The sequence below is a fragment of the Ahaetulla prasina genome, chromosome 3, assembly GCF_028640845.1.
Source record: "Ahaetulla prasina isolate Xishuangbanna chromosome 3, ASM2864084v1, whole genome shotgun sequence".
In the NCBI taxonomy this organism is placed as follows: Eukaryota; Metazoa; Chordata; class Lepidosauria; order Squamata; family Colubridae; genus Ahaetulla; species Ahaetulla prasina.
In genome coordinates this window covers 44,683,496-44,702,920 of record NC_080541.1, presented here as the reverse complement: position 1 = coordinate 44,702,920, position 19,425 = coordinate 44,683,496, and the positions used below count along the sequence as shown (strand labels likewise).

At 34.0% G+C, this 19,425-nt stretch overlaps 1 protein-coding gene across 1 annotated transcript in view; it reads right to left on the bottom strand.

Annotated features, from left to right (window-relative positions):
- Window positions 1-521: 521 nt before the first annotated feature.
- Window positions 522-19,425, bottom strand: part of PDE7A (phosphodiesterase 7A) — a 40,485-nt gene continuing 21,581 nt past the window's right edge. Inside the window, exons 4-13 of the mRNA XM_058175439.1 lie at window positions 17,931-18,082; window positions 14,710-14,773; window positions 12,400-12,495; window positions 10,300-10,400; window positions 9,644-9,775; window positions 8,747-8,838; window positions 7,355-7,499; window positions 6,270-6,366; window positions 3,472-3,552; window positions 522-2,310 (exon numbers count right to left, since the gene is read on the bottom strand). Of these exons, the coding sequence (XP_058031422.1) occupies window positions 2,099-2,310; window positions 3,472-3,552; window positions 6,270-6,366; window positions 7,355-7,499; window positions 8,747-8,838; window positions 9,644-9,775; window positions 10,300-10,400; window positions 12,400-12,495; window positions 14,710-14,773; window positions 17,931-18,082 (1,172 nt within the window). The 3' untranslated portion in view covers window positions 522-2,098. The remainder of the gene's footprint in view (window positions 2,311-3,471; window positions 3,553-6,269; window positions 6,367-7,354; window positions 7,500-8,746; window positions 8,839-9,643; window positions 9,776-10,299; window positions 10,401-12,399; window positions 12,496-14,709; window positions 14,774-17,930; window positions 18,083-19,425) is intronic.

Genomic DNA, 19,425 nt, shown 5'->3' with positions numbered 1-19,425 from the left:
AGAAAGATACTAGAGAAATTAATTTGTGATTCGAAAAGCAAACTAAGAGATAGAAAGAAAAAAAAACCCTCAAGACAAACCACTGGTAGCTTTTTATAGGATTATAGCTTGTTGCAATACAAGACTTCTTAGTTTCCCATAACAGCAATCCTCTGAGGAAGTTTCGGCTGATGAAGAGTAACTGTCCCAAAATCACCTAGTGAGTTTCCATGGCTAAATGGCCTAGAACCTGGATCTTCCCCTCTCATATTCTTACCTGAATTTATAAGAGAAAAGGCTTCTGGCACTGATTCTGTAGTTGAAAAGAGTCCGAGGAGATAACTGAACCCACACCCAGGAATTTGGGCCCTAGGATATGCTTCCCACTAAATATTTTCCTTGAACAGCTTGGTTTAAGTGCTGTATATTTGCTCCATAGGCACCACAAAGAAAACATCTACAAAATAAGCTCTTGTAGAGTCCAAAGCCACTAAGAAAGAAATTCTCTGATTATTTTTCCACCTTTCAAACTAGACTCCAGATAATGTGAAAAGTTTTTATTATTAATCAAAGATTAACAGCAACAGGCACATTAACATGAGGATGGCAAAGCCTTTAAGAAATGGCTTTACACTGAAGCTCTCTCCCAAAAATGGCTGTTGCAAATTGTAAACAGAACAAAACAGTCTTTACAGTAAAAACAAGGAAAATACAAATGAACAAAATTAAAGCACCAGTTTCTCAAAATAGATTACAGTTGTGCTTACAGTACTTCAAACTTAAAACTTACAAAAAAAGGAATGCTTGAAGATTAAAAATTAGTCCTTAAAATTTGTCCTTAAAAACATTTCTCCTTTTCACATCAAAAAAACCCAGGATGGGTAACATTTCAGTAGAGGGAGGGAATAAGTAAACAATGCACTTTTTCAATCAACAAAATTTGGTCACTTAGCTTTGTGCATAGTTTAAGGCAGCTGTAACAACCTATCAGTTCCCCTCCCCTTGCCCGCCCGCCCCGCCCCCACCCGTGGCTGCTCATGAAAATATCACATTCTAAAAAGAATAAATTAAAAAATGCCTTTTGACTCCTTTCCATTTCCCCTTTTTCCCAATCCCACCAAATACTCATTCACTTTCATACTCACACACTCTCTCTCTCTGTCTCTCTGTCTCTCTCTCTTTCTCACACACACACACACACACTGCAGCGTAAGGGGCATATTGTACCCTTGTTATGAAGGACATGCTTTCCATCCCACTTTATTTCAGACTGGCAATACCCTGAGCTGTTTCTGGTAGTCATTCCACCTTTTTTGTTGCATGTGCAGTTCAAGTGTACAATAGCAAAAACAACATGCAAATGTTTTCACCATAAATCTTAACATAATTTGAAGATCTTCCTCTCCTCCATCCCACCTCCCTTCCCAAAATTCAGAAGTATTTCTGCTTGCTATATTGCATTCCCATAATCTGGAGTAAAACATGGCTGTGCTTTATGTTAAATGTTCAATTCCCAATGCACAGCCAAATTTGTAACCCACGGCGGACTTCTCTTACTAAGAGAAAAATGAGCTGCAGTTTCAGATTTGATAATTTAAAAAAAACAGTGGTTTTTTTCACAGCCATGCAGAAAGATTATTTTTGAATCTACAGTTTCCAAGTCTGTGTGTAAACATCAGTTCTTGCCCAAGGCAGCCAAGTATGGGCACTTCACATTTCCACATTTTGGACAAGGATTGGAGTCCTGCTAAATTCCAGGAAAAGAGAATCATCCATGTCATGTGGCAGTTTTGAAGGCCTTATGTCAAATATCCTTTAAAAAAAAAACCCAAATAATGTGGCACATAACAAATCTTGAACTTTCCCTGTCAAGACTTGTATTCTTCTCAGGGTTGCATATTGAAGGTTCCATGCAGAAGCCAACCGAGGCATATGCATATTGCTCTGTATTCAGGTCTTGTAACTAAAAACCAGTTTCAAATGATTTCTCAAAGGAAACAATTGGAAATAAATAGTGCTGGCATTGTTTACACTGAAACCTTGGCGTCAGACAGAGGTTATCCTCCAACACTGGTCTGTAGGTACCAAGCAAGAGCAGTTTGTTAAGCAGATCCTGGGGTCAGGATAATTGGTGTTCCTGAGGTACTACATCGGAGTCTGTTTCCTCACATGCAGGATCAGCATCATCACCACCGTTAGATTGTGCTCTCTGAATACCTTTCCAACTAGCTTTATTCAGTCCCATGTGGCCAAGCATAGTTTGAGACAGCTTGGTGTTTGAAAAACGAGCCCATTCTGCAAATAATGGTTCCACCAAATAGGTCATGAAACCTAAAAAGAAAAAATAAGTTTATCATTTGAACGTCAAAAAACCTTACCCTACACATTTTAAGAATAGTTCAGTATTTCATGGTTTTTATTGTACTGCACAGCATCTGCATATTCTGAGCATACGAAATGTATACAGTGAATGAAATTTGTAAATATAACGATATATCATTCTTTCTATGAATTTAGTTTTACTTTACAACATGCCATATTGTGCAAACTGGCCACAGATTACATACATTTAGATCAAATGTATGTAATCAAATGCACCCAATATTTAGCCTAAAGCAGAGCCTTGATGTGGCTCTTCCCAAAGATCTAGCGCAAGATCAAAGACATTATGATCCCAAGCAGCTGCTGCTGTAGTACTTGAGGGTGGTATGGCATCCCTGCCCTGCCAATGGGCTTCCCAAAGGAGCCAGCTGTCCACTATAGAAACAGGATGCATCAGATAAGTTTTGGGTTTTATTTATTAGGTTCTAATATCTTTGTGGACAGTCATGTTTTTAAGATTGAGACAGACAAATATTAATTGCAAATAACAGTCATTCTCCAACTATGTAACTATAAAGGAGTTTTCAGTTTATGGCTGGATTCTAAATATAACTGCAGTATGTATCACAGTATGTTGAATTTGGGCACCAACACATATCATGATTAATGAAGCTCAGAATAGAGCATGCAAATTTCTTTTCCCTTCCCCCTACTTCCCTTCCCATTTATCCATGGTCTTTATTTCTATTTGTATTTTATATTAGGAAAAAAAATTTTTAATAAAAATGTTTCTTTTCCGAAACAGAAATGTAAGTATTAATGAAGAAAATGATTTAAATTTGGATGAGTTGTTACTATAAAGTCTTGTTTTCTCATTTATAAATTTAAAACTTCACTATAAATATGTATCAAATCAAAATTGGACTGAAATTTTAAGCTCATTTCAAAAAGCAATGTAACAGAGATAGATAAAAGAAATCCTGTTTCATGAACACAGAAACTTTAAAGTCAATGAGCAAAATTCAAGCAACATTAATACACTGCAATAAAAGAAAAAAACTTGTTTGCAATTTGCCAAAGACATTTTAAATTATTCAGAGAGTTCATTTCTAGCTCCGTGTTATATATTAATAAAAATTATGACAATTTTCCACATAAATCAGTAATTACCAATCTGGATGTTGGCAACGGTTTCTGTCTGTCGATCACATAGTGGACTCACACCTAAGCAGTATTTTTTCTCAATGTCTCCTGTAACAGAATATTGTTTTAATCATCTATTATCCACAATAAGTCAGAAAATATGTCCCCCAGCTCCAAAATCTGCAGCAGACACTTGGGGACTCACAGCGCAGAATGAACAACTAAAAGCAATGAATGAAGTGAAGAAAACAAAGTTCTACTGTGAAAGTGAAACCAGCTGTTCAGTGCTCCATGTTTCATTATGGTGCAACAGCTGGAGCTTTGAGAACCAGTCATGCAGTAAGTACCTTCACTGAGTGCCATTGTAACTTTGAACAGTCACTGAATGAGTAGTTGTAACCCAAAGACTACCTGTATACTACACCTAATACAACTGATATTATAAATTCAGCCCTATCAGTTAGGTGAAATCCATGGAACCCCAGAACCATTCTTACCAAAAATTAGCTGAAAGATTTCTCAGTGTTTAGAGAAGGAGGATAACACGATACTGCTGTTTGTACTCACAAAATAAACTTTTACAATTTATAAAAAAAAAAAAACTTTTCCCATGAAAACAGAAAATAATACTCTCCAGTCACATGCATGAATACCTTGTGCTGTCTAATGCAATTTTTTTTTGGGGGGGGGTGGGTATACATGATCTATCCTTACGTGTTATTTTAATAGCCAAACTGAAAAAAGAAAAAATCACTATTTTCCAAGGAAAGTATCACACAAAATTTGAGATAATAAGTAATAATGAATTCCTAGACATGATTTGGATTTCAAAGAATTCGGCTATTAAGATTTCTAAAGTAGAGACACTACTAAAGAATCCCTTGACTCATAATCCTGTGAGGTTCGTTTATAAAAGGAAATCTAGTTCTTTTAGATGGAGACTACAGATAACCAATTTACGACCTCAACGGGGACTGGAATTTCTATTTTTTCAGTGGCTATCGTTAATTCCAATTGTCATTAAGCAAATGGTCCTAAACTGAGGACTACCTATAAATGAAATGTACTACAGAAAGAAATAATGGTGGATGGTTTTAAAAACATTTTTAAAATAATTTCAATAAGGGTACTAATTTAAGAATGGTTTGGGACCCAAATAAATAATTTATTAGAGGTTATTTTAGAGAAGATAATAGTGAATTCAAAAAGAATCAAACCACAAGCAATTTTGGATGAGCTAAACAGAAAAAATGAAGACATTTCCAGAAAAGGTAAATATTTCTCAACAAATTAAGCAAATTTGTTTATTAATGTAATTAACAAATTATATTAACGTAAGAGAAATTGAAATAAAAATGAACTATGTAAAGAAAAAACATGATGAGCTTGCAAACAAACCAGGGAAATGTTTGGCATATAAATTACAAAAAGAAAAACAGAAAAAATGATTTTGAAATTACAAGAGAGATACTGAATTAGTGGATATCACTAATACAAAAAAGCCTATACAAAAAGCATTTCATCAATATTATTCCAACTTTTTATAAAAGGAATGACTTCAATCTGAAAAAAATAAAGGAATATCTAAAAAAAGAAAATTTTCCAAGAGATTAACGTAACATTGAGACCAAAGGCCTTTATTCTGGGGATGATAGACAAACAATTGCAAAAAAAATCTTCAAGATCTATTTTTGTATATGATAACTGCAGTGAGATTATTTTATGTGCAAAGATGGAAAGATTTCGCATTGCCCACAACTGAGAATAATTGGTGAACATGGAACTTGCTAAAATAGCCAAAGTGACTTCTTTCTTCAGAGAAAAGACACAATGTTTATTGTTGAGTGAAAAACCCTAACAAACTTTTTGCATAAAACACAAAAACTGAACTAATGATTTATGGTTTTCATGATAATGCAGGACAGACATAGAAATAAAAGACTCATGATGTAACTTACATTATACTGATGACACTAATCTAATACCCCCAAATGCAAAGGATTTGCAAGCCTCAATATTAAAGATCAAAGAGGACAGTGAAAAAATTGGACTGAAATTAAACATAAAGAACATCAAACTAATGGTAACAGCTAGATCAGCTTTAGAATTGAGAATGAAGATATTGAAATAGGAATAGAATCTGCCTTGGAAAAGAAATTCAAATGCCATGAAATCTCTATACCTACAAAGATCAGAATTATACAAGTCATGATATTCCATACGACACTCTACGGAAGCAAAAATTGGACTTAAAAAAAACAGGATAGAAAGAATATTGATATCTTTGAACTTAGGTGTTGAAGAAAACTCCTGAAAATATCATAAACAGCCATGAAAATAAATCAATGGATCATCAAACAAATCAACCTAGAGTTCTGACTTGAAGAACAAATAACCAGGGTGAAATTATCCTCCTTTGGACACAATATGTGAAGTTCCAGCTATTTGGAAAACATTCTAATGCTAGGAAAGACAGAAGGAAAGAGAACAATAGGATGACTAGTAGCAAGGTGGATGTTTTCAGTTACAATGACAACGAGTGCATCATTAGGAGATTTGAAAGAACAGATTAGAGATATATCACCATGGAGAAAATCTGTATGTATGATCGCTAGGATTGAAAATGACCTGATGGGCGATAACCAAACAATAAACCAAAAACAGATCTAGAAAAAATAGTAATTTATTATCCCAGCAACAGTAATTTAATGTAACCATTCCAACTCCATAGATCCTCTTGCAAATAGCTCAGGTTGCTCTGCAATCACCACAGCCATCAGTGTTTCACAATCTATGGTAATAATTCTTCACTTCTCACTACTTGCCTTGATTAAAAAATTCTTCAGTTACTTTTTCACTCCACTGTTTGCTTAGCTCCCAGGTCCGACAGGGATTACAAATATCAGCACATTTCAATGCCATCTAGCAAATAAATAAACGCATTATTTAGTTCTAGTTTGTCTTAGCATTCATGTTTAAATTTATAGTTATCATGTAATATCCTAAAATCAAGGTAAGAATAAAAAATAAGCGAGTAATGAGAGGTATAGGCCACGTAAAATGAGGTGTACCACTAAATTTAACAGTTTGAATTTAACTACACTGGAGTATGGAAAAAGAAAACTAGTATAAATGAGAGTGATTATCATTAATTAGTATAGTTCAATTAACCTTCAGTACTTCTGATAATAAATTAGAGTTTATTTTTTGATAAAACATAGCAATCCCTAAAATATTTTAAATATTGTATTGTTTTAAGGCTTCATTTTTTAGATCAATCATATCACCTGATTGGATTTTCTTACCTGAAATGTCAGATGTTGCCATCATGTAATAATTATAGTATTTGAAAGAAAAAAGTTATCTTGCCCATTAACTTATAACTACACTATTTTGCCTTTGCAAGTTCAAAATATGTACATCAAGTCAAATCAATTTCTGTAGCAATACGCATTAAATTCAGAAGAGGAATTGTGATGAGATCTCATATTCTACATAATTGCTTCCCTGTTGAATCCATGCTAAATCATTAAGACTGAAAAGACATTGGTTTGTTCCTACAAGATTTTATTCAAAAAGATTAAAGGTTAAAGCCTTTTTTTAAAAATTCTATCACAACGTTTTTTGTTTTGAAAAATATAGATTCTTGCTAATATCTGCCTAATAATTTCAGAACATTCAAGAAACTGAGGAGGTATCAGTTTCCATCAAATGTTCCTGCCAGAATAGGAAAACATATACTGTTGTATTACATTTGCAATAGGAACAAATGGGAGACCTTAACTCTCAGCCCCAGCAAACTGTATTTTTATAAAAACTATAAGTAAAGAACCAGGACTTTTTCAAACCATGTATTACAAGAATACTGTTTACCATAATTTTTTTTCCACCTAAGATTCATGCAAATTACCTGAAGGACAAGATGCCGATGATCTTCCTCTAACAAGCATAAGTCTTCTTTATCCAAATGGGTACGAAACAGGGATAGATATTCATTCTGACGGCTAATATCAGTGGCGAGAATTAATGCCCCTATTTGGCTTTCCATCAGCTGCCTGAAATTGAAGATAGTAGGAAGAAATCCAAAGCAATAATTAGTAGGTAAATCCAAACATGAATCATTACACAATATTCAGCTCAACACTAATTATAAATTTGCAATGTTTGGAAAACATGGAGTTTAAATTTAGTAATTCAAAGATGTAACTCAGATCTTTAAGTGCATTCCAGTCCCCCTCCACCCCATCCATTGTCCTTGAAGAAAAATATAGGAAAACCCATATGAAACCGGATACTGCCATGGTGATATGGGTGCCACAGAAAACACAGCTCAGGTTCTTCTATATTGCCAGTTCTACAGGAACATATGCCACCAGTTGATTACTCCTCTTTTATTTAAATTTCCAGGGCGCTCTTGCAGCTTTATCTGTACTATTTGTTAAATAATCAAGATAAATGTATTTCTCTAAAGTAGCAAGATTTTGCTACATTACATATAAGCTTTGATTCCTAATAATTTTTTTTATTGGGAGACAGTTTTGTGTTGTTGATTTTACTGATTGTATTCTATTGATCAATCAAGTTCTGTTTATCTACAGGTACCTTCCAGATGTTTGGGATTAGCTATGCTGTTATCTAATTATCTAAGACATCTGGACTATAACTGTCTACATCATTAAAAATGATGGTAGTATTGATGATGGTAGAAAGCACCATGAATCAAAAATTATTGTTCATTCATTTTTCTTATAGATAGTCCTCAGTTAACAACAGTAATTTGGACTGGAATTGCTGTTTCAAGTGTGACATCACATGATCACATCATTTAACAACAGCAGTTCCAGCACTTTCGGTTGCCACTGTCAAGCACATCCTACATGATTGTTACGCATTTGTGACATCATGCCAAATTCTCCATTGACAATGCTTGTTCAAAGCAAGCACTGAAAGTCCCAAACAGCAGTCATATCATCACAGGACATTGTACTTGCAAGTGAGTTGCTGAGCAGCTGGATTGCAATGATGTGACTAGAGGGATGCTGTGACAGCTGGAACTTTTGAGAAATCAGTCCTAAGTACCATTAGTTCAATGCAAATTTGAACAGTCTCTGAATGAGTAATTATTGTGAAAGCCACCTGTATTTAGCTTTACTTATGGGAACGTAAAATTGCATTCGGAATTATAATGCGTTTTAGAAAAGTACATACCTTTTATTATTATTTTATCCATTTTAAATCATTCATTCTGTAATGTATTCTCCATTCTGTAAAAATTACAGATTTTTGCAAATCTGATAAATACCTGCTTTCTAGTGACATATGTGCAAATAATCCAGACTCTCTCAATAACCCCACTGCAGATCGCCAGTGGTGATTTTCTAATACTGAGGTATTCTGAAATTAAATAAAAGATTATTGGTATTATACGTTCTTTGAATCCTGAGCTACATATAACAAGCAACATATTATATTGATTTTTAAAGAAGGGAACATAATCTTATTAATTTTCCTGGATAAATCAGCCACTTTTACCTTTCCTGACTTCTCTTTATTAGCTTCACCAATTACTCAGTTACAACTGATTTTGAAAAATAGCATTTCCCCCATAGCCCAGATAGTCCACTGGAACCAGCTTTGTTCCAGTGTCAATATGCTTTACTGGGTCTTGCTAGCAGCTGAAAAGTCAGGCAACTGTTCAGATGCGAGATCTTCTCATGTAAAGTTTAGGATTACTAAAACATCTTCTCTGCCCACTTTCAAATAATGATGAAGACTATTTTATTCAAGTAGGGATTTTTTTAAAGTATCCAGACTGATTATGTATCTGCTACTATCACCTTGTGCAGGAACTTTTAGCCACTATTTTTTGTACTTGAGATTTTTTTAAACAAAATATTTTCCACAGAAATAATTACTTCTTTAAAACTATACAATATACTGCCTCATAAGATACGATAATAAAAATTATACAAAACAAGTGCAACTTCAATGTAATTTTTAAAGGTAGCATTATATCCACAGTTCTATTTTCAGTTCCCTTCCTAATAATTCCAAACAGGGGCTGCCTTTTTTTAATAGCAACTGCCTGCTGATTTGACATTTTCCTCAAGCTGTGTACTATGACGTCAAGATTCTTTTCCTGTTCAATCACCGCTAGTCAGATCCCATTTAAGGACAGAAGTCTTCATCTTCTACTTACCTTGTATAAAGTTGCTAAATAATGGTTTGTTTTAATAAGAAAAGGCTGATTAACACCTGGATGATCCAAATCATGAGTGGCAGCTGCAATTAAACTGAGCAGAATATCCCATGGAGTTAGAGATTGGAAAAGCTGTAATATATAAATTATGACCATATGAATAACTATTACTGATACGTCCCAAAAATGTGCCTAGCATTTCCAACAGAGTTTAACTATGGCATCAAGTTATTTTTCATTTCAATTGCATTTTAGTTGGTCCACAGAATTCGGGGGGGGGGGCGCTAGGGCTAGCAATATTGAAACAATATTGTTATTTTTTTCTGTACAAATATGCAATCTTCCATAATTGATACAATCCTGATTTCGACATTCTTATAAGTTTCAAAAGTATTACAAGAACTTTCCCCAATTGGCCCTCCCAATTTGTACTGAAAAAACTCCAAACACTCCAACCAGTATACTCAATATATCTGGAGGAAATTATATCAAAAAATAATCTATAGCATAAAAGAAGCTCTTTAAAAAAAATAATTAAATTCTATATTACCTTTGCTTAATGTCACTAATGTCACTAGTCATCAATTTCTTTTGTAAAAGCAATTTTGTTATAAATACATGAAAATAATTAATGACAGGACTGTTTTTTCTTTTACCTTGGGTTCGTTTAAATAACAGTGCATGGCCTGAGTCACATCAGCAGCATGAACTGCATTGTGGTATGGGTTGTGGCTGTGATAATCTTCTTGAACCATTACTACAAATGAAAGTAAGTATTAATGTGTGGAGGCAAAGGAGAAAGACATAACCCCAAAACATTCCCTTTGGTTCTTGATTCATATCAATTAAAATTACAATAGATATAATATGTGATAAACTTCAATGATTTAGCAGAAAAATTCAAATGAAGGCAACCTCCTTTAAAATATTCAGAGATTTCTAAACATGCTGTCATCTCTAAAAAATAATTCATTTTAAATATTCATTTTAAAAATTCAAATTGGAAAAATATCAAAAAATTGTCCGGCATATGAATAGAATAGAATAGAATAGAATAGAATAGAATAGAATAGAATAGAATAGAATAGAATAGAATAGAATAGAATTTTTTATTGGCCAAGTGTGATTGGACACACAAGGAATTTGTCTTGGTGCATATGCTCTCAGTGTACATAATGTACATATTAATGGTCCTAAGCCTGTAACAAATATGGAAAAGTTTTTAAATCTCATTAGCTATTGACTACTGTAGCATAAACATGAAAAACTCCAATATTGTCCAAATAAAACTGAACAGCAGAAAATTCAGAAAAGCATTGCTAATATCAATCTAAAATGATAAACTCTAAGATAAAATGAAGACTGATTTTTGGAAATGCTGCCCTATTGACTTTATGCTCATAAAAGCAAGCAGGTTTTTCTCCTTATAGCAAGTTATGAATCACAGAATATTTCATTAGGGTTTGTTTTTGGAGGGTTGGGGTTGGGGGGGTATTAAGAGAAAAATAATTTCACATTCAGGGGATGCACAGTGACAATAAATGCCCAAAAACATATTTTTAACTTGTTATAATCAAGAATGTATTGTTTTGCTATATTTTGCATCTAACCAAAATCTGATCTAAAAACCAAGCACAGTGAGCCATGATTAAATCTTCAGACAAGGAAATCTCAACGTATTCAAAAAGACACGTTATATCCCAGAAGGCAGTAAAAAATAGCTGTTTCCATATTGCTGCAAATGTTTCATGTAATCACGAAGTAAAGTATCCACACCTCAAGGAAGTTTTTGCCTTAATAAGTTACCTAATTTACTTAACTTGTATAATCCTGCATTTTTCAGTGACTAATTTATCAGAGAATGCCAGTATACAACATACATTTATATGCAGATGTAAGTGCAACACTAGCACAAAAGCCTTTCTAGAAAAGTGTTTCATTTTGTCCTATATAGCACAACTGCTGCAAAACATCCTGCTGCAAAACTGTTTTTCTAATCACTTCAACTTCAGTATTACAGTAATGTCTGTCACCAACCCTTAATGTACCTGCAGTAATTTGAACTGCTCTGCAGTTAAGGCAGAAGAGAGGTAATCTACTTGCCAGCATTATTAACAACCACTAAAAACAAGATATACATTCTGCCTTCCAATTCCTCAGTAATATTTTGCAAATGTCTTTTTTTTTTAAAAACTCATTTTTTTAAATCTTCATAGGATGAGTTAAAACAAGAAGCAATGGGTGGAAACTGATCAAGGAAAGAAGCAACTTAGAACTAAGGAGAAATTTCCTGCCAGAACAATTAATAAGTGGAACGACTTGCCTACAGAAGTTGTGAATGCTCCAACACTGGAAATTGTTAAGAAAAAGTTGGATAACCATCTGTCTGAGATGGTGTAGGGTTTCCTGCCTGGGCAGGGGGTTGGACTAGAAGGCCTCCAAGGTCCCTTCCAACTCTGTTGTTATTATTAAATCTGCCAAATATATTGGCACACATCTAGGAAAATCACTATATAGAAATATCCAGGACTACATAGTATCATATTTTGGTTTACTTTCCCTATTTTCAAAGGTTTTTTTTCTTTTTTATGTTGGACAATTTCATGAAGAGTTATCAATCCATAATATAGATATTTTTTTCATTTTATATTTATAAAATATATAAAATATAAAATCCTTGTAAGGATTGCCGCAAAGTAGTGAAATGCATTTAAAAAAAGATTTAATGGGAATGTTTGAACTTAGGAAGTTTTTACCTAAAAATCTGCGTAGCTTCATTGTATCTAGTTGGAAGTATTCTATAAGTCCATGAAGATTAAACAGGTGAAACGTTAATGTGACCAAACTGTTTCCTAAAAATACACATACACAAAGAAACCACGTTTAATAGGAAGTAGACAAGTCTATTTAAATAATTCTATTATATATAACATACATCTTTCTTCTTCGTATCTGAAACTAGAATGTAGTTCTCAATGTTTTAATTAAGACTTCTAATTTTTAGTGCTTTCATATCAAGTGATTCAAAAATCTATCACCCAGTATTATAAAATGAAGCCATTAATTTTCAACAATCCTTTTACAGGTAGCCCTTGTTGTTGTCCCAATTATGGTTACAGGTAACCATAATTGGGACAGGCAACTCCGTTGCTATGTGCTGCACTTGCTAGACGAAAAATCACATTGACAATAATCATATGACCACAATTTTCAATTTCACTTCTGCATTCATCATTAATTCTGCTATTGGAAGCCAGTTTTGAAGTTCGCCAATAGTGATCACATGGCTGCAAGACACTGCAACAGCCATAACTGCAAAGATTGGTCACAAAGCTTTTCAACTTACAATTGTTTCATTTAGTGAACATTTGAAGTTACAAGGCACTGAAAAAAGGAACTTATGACCATTTTTCACACTTACAACCATTACAGCATCCCCATAGTCAGGTGATCAAAATTCAGATGCTTGGCAACTGGTTCATATTTATGACGGTTGTCCCGGGGTTATATGATCCAGTTTTGGGACCTTCTGACAAGCCAAGTCAATGGGGAAGCCAAATTCACTTATCAACCGGGTTACTAAATTAACAACTGCAGTGGTTCAATTAACAATTGTGGCTAGAAAGAAATGAAGCCAAACTCACTTAACTAATGTTTCACTTAGCAATAGCAATTTTTGCTTTAATTATGGTCATAAATTGAGGACTACCTATAACACAGTTGTTATGTGAATCTGGCTTCCCCATTGACTTTGCTTGTCAAAAGGTCACAAAAAGTGATTGCATGACCCCAGGACGCTGCAGCCATCATAAATACATGCCAATTGTCAAACATCTAAAGTTTGATCGTGGGATCGTGATCGTGGGAATGCTCAACAGTTGTGTGAAAAAGGTCAAAAATCACATTTTTCAGTGTCATTGTAACTAAATGAATGGTTGTACATCAAGAACTACCTGTAAATATTAGTTTGAATCACTAATACTAAACCAGGTGAGTTAACAGTTAACTTGATGTGAGACTGTTGTCCATTTAACAAAATAAAATTAGGAAATATTGAAACAAATTAAAATTTTGATGGGAAAATATTCTCTATTATCTCAAGTACAAAAAGGGAATTAGTCTAACTTACAAATTGTTGTAAGTCAAGAATTACCTTCGAGGATGAAATTGGAAGTTCTATCTGATTCCTCACTCAATAGTTAAAGAGTTTACTTATTTACTCACTAACCACAAAACAGACAGTCCCCTACACATATTTGCTACTATTCTGAAATTACCTATTCCAACCAATTTTCAGAACTCACCCATCCCAATTTGTTTATTGGCTGAATTACCAGTTGATTATTTTAGCCAATGGGAATTTGAATGCTACACATCTTAAAGTTGCCAACTTTGAAAATCACTGATACAGAACATCCTACCTAAAGCAAACAATATATTTATACAAAGTAGTTCTTCTGTAAATCTGAATGCTAGCTCAACTTTCTGCCTTACCACATTCTGCACAGGTCCTTAATACATGATTGCCTTAAAAAGTATGGGATCAGAATTTTAAAAAGTGAAGGAACTGACCATTTCAAGTCTCTTGAGCCACAGACTTCTTACCATAAAAACTCTACAGAGATATTTCTCTGCTCATTAGGCTAAAGCATAACTGCAGCTATGAGCACACTCTCTAGATCTCCCTTTAACTTAACAGCCTATTGAATTGTTTTATAAATGTTAAACTGAATATGCTTTTATCCCTTAACATTTTTCCATTATGCGTATGAACACCTTTTCAACAGCCTGTCCCACACAAGGACATGGAGACAATCATGTGCGCACACTCCCTTATCAACACTGCATGTAAAATGAGAAATGCCAACATAAGTTTAAAGAGAAAACTTATTTTCAACTCTATAAGCCCAATACTTAACTAATTACTAGGTTACCAGATTTCATGTCAAGTAGAATATTGGTCAATTTACTTTGGTAGCCCAACAATCTAAATGAGTTTATATACACATGCAGCAACTGCTCAGTTTTTAAAAGTAGTATCTTCAAAGAAACAAATGGAATCTTACCGTTTGTTAGCCTGTCAAAAAGGAAGATATCAAAATTCCAGTTCCCAACTTTTTCTAGCATACACTGAAAAGCAAAAGAAAGCAACATTTTATTTGGGAATGAAAACCACTTTTTTCCAAATGCTATATATCTGAATCATCCTTGCTGCAATTTTATAAATTATACAGACTAGCTGGATGTCCGTGCTTCACTACGAAACTCTGTGATGGGGCTTGATAAAGTGACATTTAAAGCTTGAAAATTAATGAGTAGTTAAAAAAGTGACTGTATTGTTTCATTAGAGACAGTAAGAGGTTCATATTGAAAACCAGACAAATACTTATTAGTCCATTTGTGACTGATTAACGTAGGTGTTATTAGATGTATACTTTTTTACAGCCTGTCTACTGACTTGGGGATGAGTTTGACGATACTTGTGTGCAGCTTCCCTTATTTGTTTTCCTAATCACATCTGTAAATCTTTTTCTGCATTTTTTGCCTCTTTTCCCTTTAACTGGTGTTACAGTAGAAGGAACAGATTTGTCTGAACTGAGGAGGAAAATAAGGAGAAAAAAATACTGTCTCTGCCTACCAACATCTATCGGTATTCCTCTGGCTAGCATCCTGTCAGTGTGTGAGAGAGCTGAGGGGTGTTTGGAAACTCAGACAGTATTTGCTGTATAAGCACAAAGGAGATAAGGAGGAGGTTGGGTGTGGCTTAGCTCAATTGTTCTGTAGTAAAGCTGCTTGCTGCTGTGAAAGTAAAATGGAAATTCCTCTCCTCTGCTTGTGTTTTGCATTTGGAACAGATTTCAGGTGGGGAGGGGAAGTAGAATTCCTTAGCATCAGAGCATGGAACCAATTTATTTTCAGGTGGGGAGGGGGAGTAGAACTCCTTAGCATCAGAGGGCTGTTTGGAAAGTGAAACAGTATTTGCTATGTGAGCAACGAGGAGACAGGAAGGAGGCTGGGTGTAGCTTAGCTCAAAGCTGCTTGCTGCTGTGAAAGTAAAGCTGAAACTGAAACTCCTCTCCTCTGCTTGTGTTTTGCATTTGGAACAGATTTCTTTTCAGATGGGGAGGGGGAGTAGAGCTCCTTAGCATCAGTGTGTGTTAATAATAATATAGGAAATACTAATGGTCATTTCAAAAAACCCTTTCTTAGTAAGCACCTAGAAGCCAAGAAGAACATACAAGGCAAATTTCAAGTTTGTAGGCTTTACGGTTCTGGAGATTTTGTCATGATGCATGAGTGATATTTTGCTTTTTTATATAGATAGAATAGAATAGAATAGAATAGAATAGAATAGAATAGAATAGAATAGAATAGAATAGAATAGAATAGAATAGAATAGAATAGAATAGAATAGAATTTTATTGGCCAAGTGTGATTGGACACATAAGGAATTTGTCTTGGTGCATATGCTCTCAGTGTACATAAAAGAAAAGATACCTTCATCAAGGTACAACACTTAGGTAGGTAGGTAGGTAGGTAGGTAGGTAGGTAGGTAGGTAGGTAGGTAGATTGATTGATTCTGAAAGGAATAGTAGTCAGAAGAAAAAAGTGACAATATCCCTGATCTGAGATCACATCATTGTTTTAACCTGAGAAGTTCTAGAAAGAATCATATTCTTCACTAATGGATCAGCTGGGTTGCAACTGCCTTCTTACATCAACAGCTTTCTCTCATAGAAGCAAAAATCTTTTTTTTTCACCTAAGTAGTTCAATATTAAGATGATCAACTATTTCTAAAACAAAGCAGATTCATCTGAACCTTACTATGGACGAAGCTTTTGCCCACTGCTTTCCATGTGCCACCTAGTTAGATCTATTTCTATGTGGATATTTTTCTAGGCACAGCTAAAAGAGGAAGGTGCTGCTTCTCTGTTGCAATGGCTGTGCTTTGGAATAGCCTGACAGCAATCGGGCTTGCTGGTCCTCAGGAAAATAGTTAAACATGATTTTCTGGATAGCTTTCTCCTAAGTTTATGCGTTATGCATATTTTATTACATTGATTTGTTATTAGTGCTGACTTTCAACGTTTTAGTTATGATTACTTGTTTTTAATTATAGATTTTTTTAAAAAAATTACAATGTATATTATATAAATTGATGAAAGCTGGCAAATTGCAGAGGGAGAAGATAAACAAAAATTTCACTTCTACAAGTCTGGAACTGATAAATTATCAATTGTCAATAAAAATTATTTATTTACTTGCACACATTAATAAAAATTACTATTTCTTTTAGAGCAATGTTACAAGATAGTTAGAAAAACAAACCTTAGCTTGTCCATTGTAATCATCGTCTAAAATGTTTGAAGAATTTGGAAGAGTAATACCACGGAAGAAACGGGAAGATCTCAAGTACCGCTGGAAACTCAGTAACCTTCGGATATTTCTTGCCGACACAGAAACTTCAAATTCCGAATTAGGTAGGTAGGTAGGTAGGTAGGTAGGTAGGTAGGTAGGTAGGTAGATTGATTGATTCTGAAAGGAATAGTAGTCAGAAGAAAAAAGTGACAATATCCCTGATCTGAGATCACATCATTGTTTTAACCTGAGAAGTTCTAGAAAGAATCATATTCTTCACTAATGGATCAGCTGGGTTGCAACTGCCTTCTTACATCAACAGCTTTCTCTCATAGAAGCAAAAATCTTTTTTTTTCACCTAAGTAGTTCAATATTAAGATGATCAACTATTTCTAAAACAAAGCAGATTCATCTGAACCTTACTATGGACGAAGCTTTTGCCCACTGCTTTCCATGTGCCACCTAGTTAGATCTATTTCTATGTGGATATTTTTCTAGGCACAGCTAAAAGAGGAAGGTGCTGCTTCTCTGTTGCAATGGCTGTGCTTTGGAATAGCCTGACAGCAATCGGGCTTGCTGGTCCTCAGGAAAATAGTTAAACATGATTTTCTGGATAGCTTTCTCCTAAGTTTATGCGTTATGCATATTTTATTACATTGATTTGTTATTAGTGCTGACTTTCAACGTTTTAGTTATGATTACTTGTTTTTAATTATAGATTTTTTTAAAAAAATTACAATGTATATTATATAAATTGATGAAAGCTGGCAAATTGCAGAGGGAGAAGATAAACAAAAATTTCACTTCTACAAGTCTGGAACTGATAAATTATCAATTGTCAATAAAAATTATTTATTTACTTGCACACATTAATAAAAATTACTATTTCTTTTAGAGCAATGTTACAAGATAGTTAGAAAAACAAACCTTAGCTTGTCCATTGTAATCATCGTCTAAAATGTTTGAAGAATTTGGAAGAGTAATACCACGGAAGAAACGGGAAGATCTCAAGTACCGCTGGAAACTCAGTAACCTTCGGATATTTCTTGCCGACACAGAAACTTCAAATTCCGAATTTGCTAGATGGGAGGGAAATAGTAAGTGTTAAGTTGTAAAATCCTTTCCTGAAACGTAAAAAGCTGAACTTATAAGGACAATATTTATTTATGGAAGAATAGACTAACATATATACCCCCCATCCCCAAAGACATTAATTTTCATCATTACTGACCCCTGATCAGACTGATTGGGACTGATGAGAACCGGTGGATCGAAAGTTTTCATCTGGACTTAACTATTTCAATTTTGTTCGCTGATCAGATAAGTCCTCTCATTTATTAAAAAACGAAAAAACACAATATAGTTTAATGCAGCATAGTTAGGGTTTGATTGTAAAATAACTTCCTATTTATATCTAAGGAAAGGCAATTTTCTCTTCTTCAGCATTCCTTTGCCAGCCCTTCAAAGTACATATGGATCAGATTTTCAGGAAGGAACTAATGTAAACAGCCTTTAATTCCCACTTTATTTAGCAAAATATCAGGAACTTGTCTTTCATGAGCAAATTTTACTTGATGGATTTTAAGGTGGAGCATTTAAATCTCAAACATGACAAAACAATAGACAGTATTATTTAGATATCTGGATCACTTTATGCTACAATTGTAATTCAATTGTAGTGATGCTATTAAAATACATGTATAAAACCCAATTTATTGCTTGAAATCTACTTCACGTCTCTGAAGATGAATTCAATATTGTGATATATCTGTTCTTCTAGTTACTGGATACAGTAAATGAACACATTCCAAGACTTTTAGCAGATAAACTATTGCTATTTAATTACTGTGAGTGGACTAATCCTAAATCTTTTAAGAACAATGGTTCAGGCTAGGTTCTGAAAATAACCTTAAGCTTGGCCACATAACAAACATTAACGACATACTCAGCCAACAACCTTGACAGTTTAGAATTCATAATAAAACCTATATATAATCCTGTATAATCTGGCAATTTTATTATCTGCAAAAAGATTCAGCCACAGAAAACCCTTATTTTTAAAATGTACATCTTGCATTTTCTATTTGTATTCCTATATTTATTTGTGAATTTTATAGCCATTGCAGCCTCTAACACAAATCATACCTGATACTAATGAAATAAAGAGTATCTAGCTATTAAGATCTTTAAGCTCTTATTTTCAGATATTACTAAACCTGTTTTTATATTTTTGCAACATAAAAGTCATAATATCCAAATTTTTCTTGCATTTTCCAGACAACATGAGAAATTGGACCATTTTTAGAAAAGTCCACTCTGTGGATCCTTCAACACTTTTAGGAACTAGCCATCCACAGCTAATTCAGGCATAATCATAATCTTCTTATGTTGCCTGAACAAAATGTTAAATGGTGACTTTGTA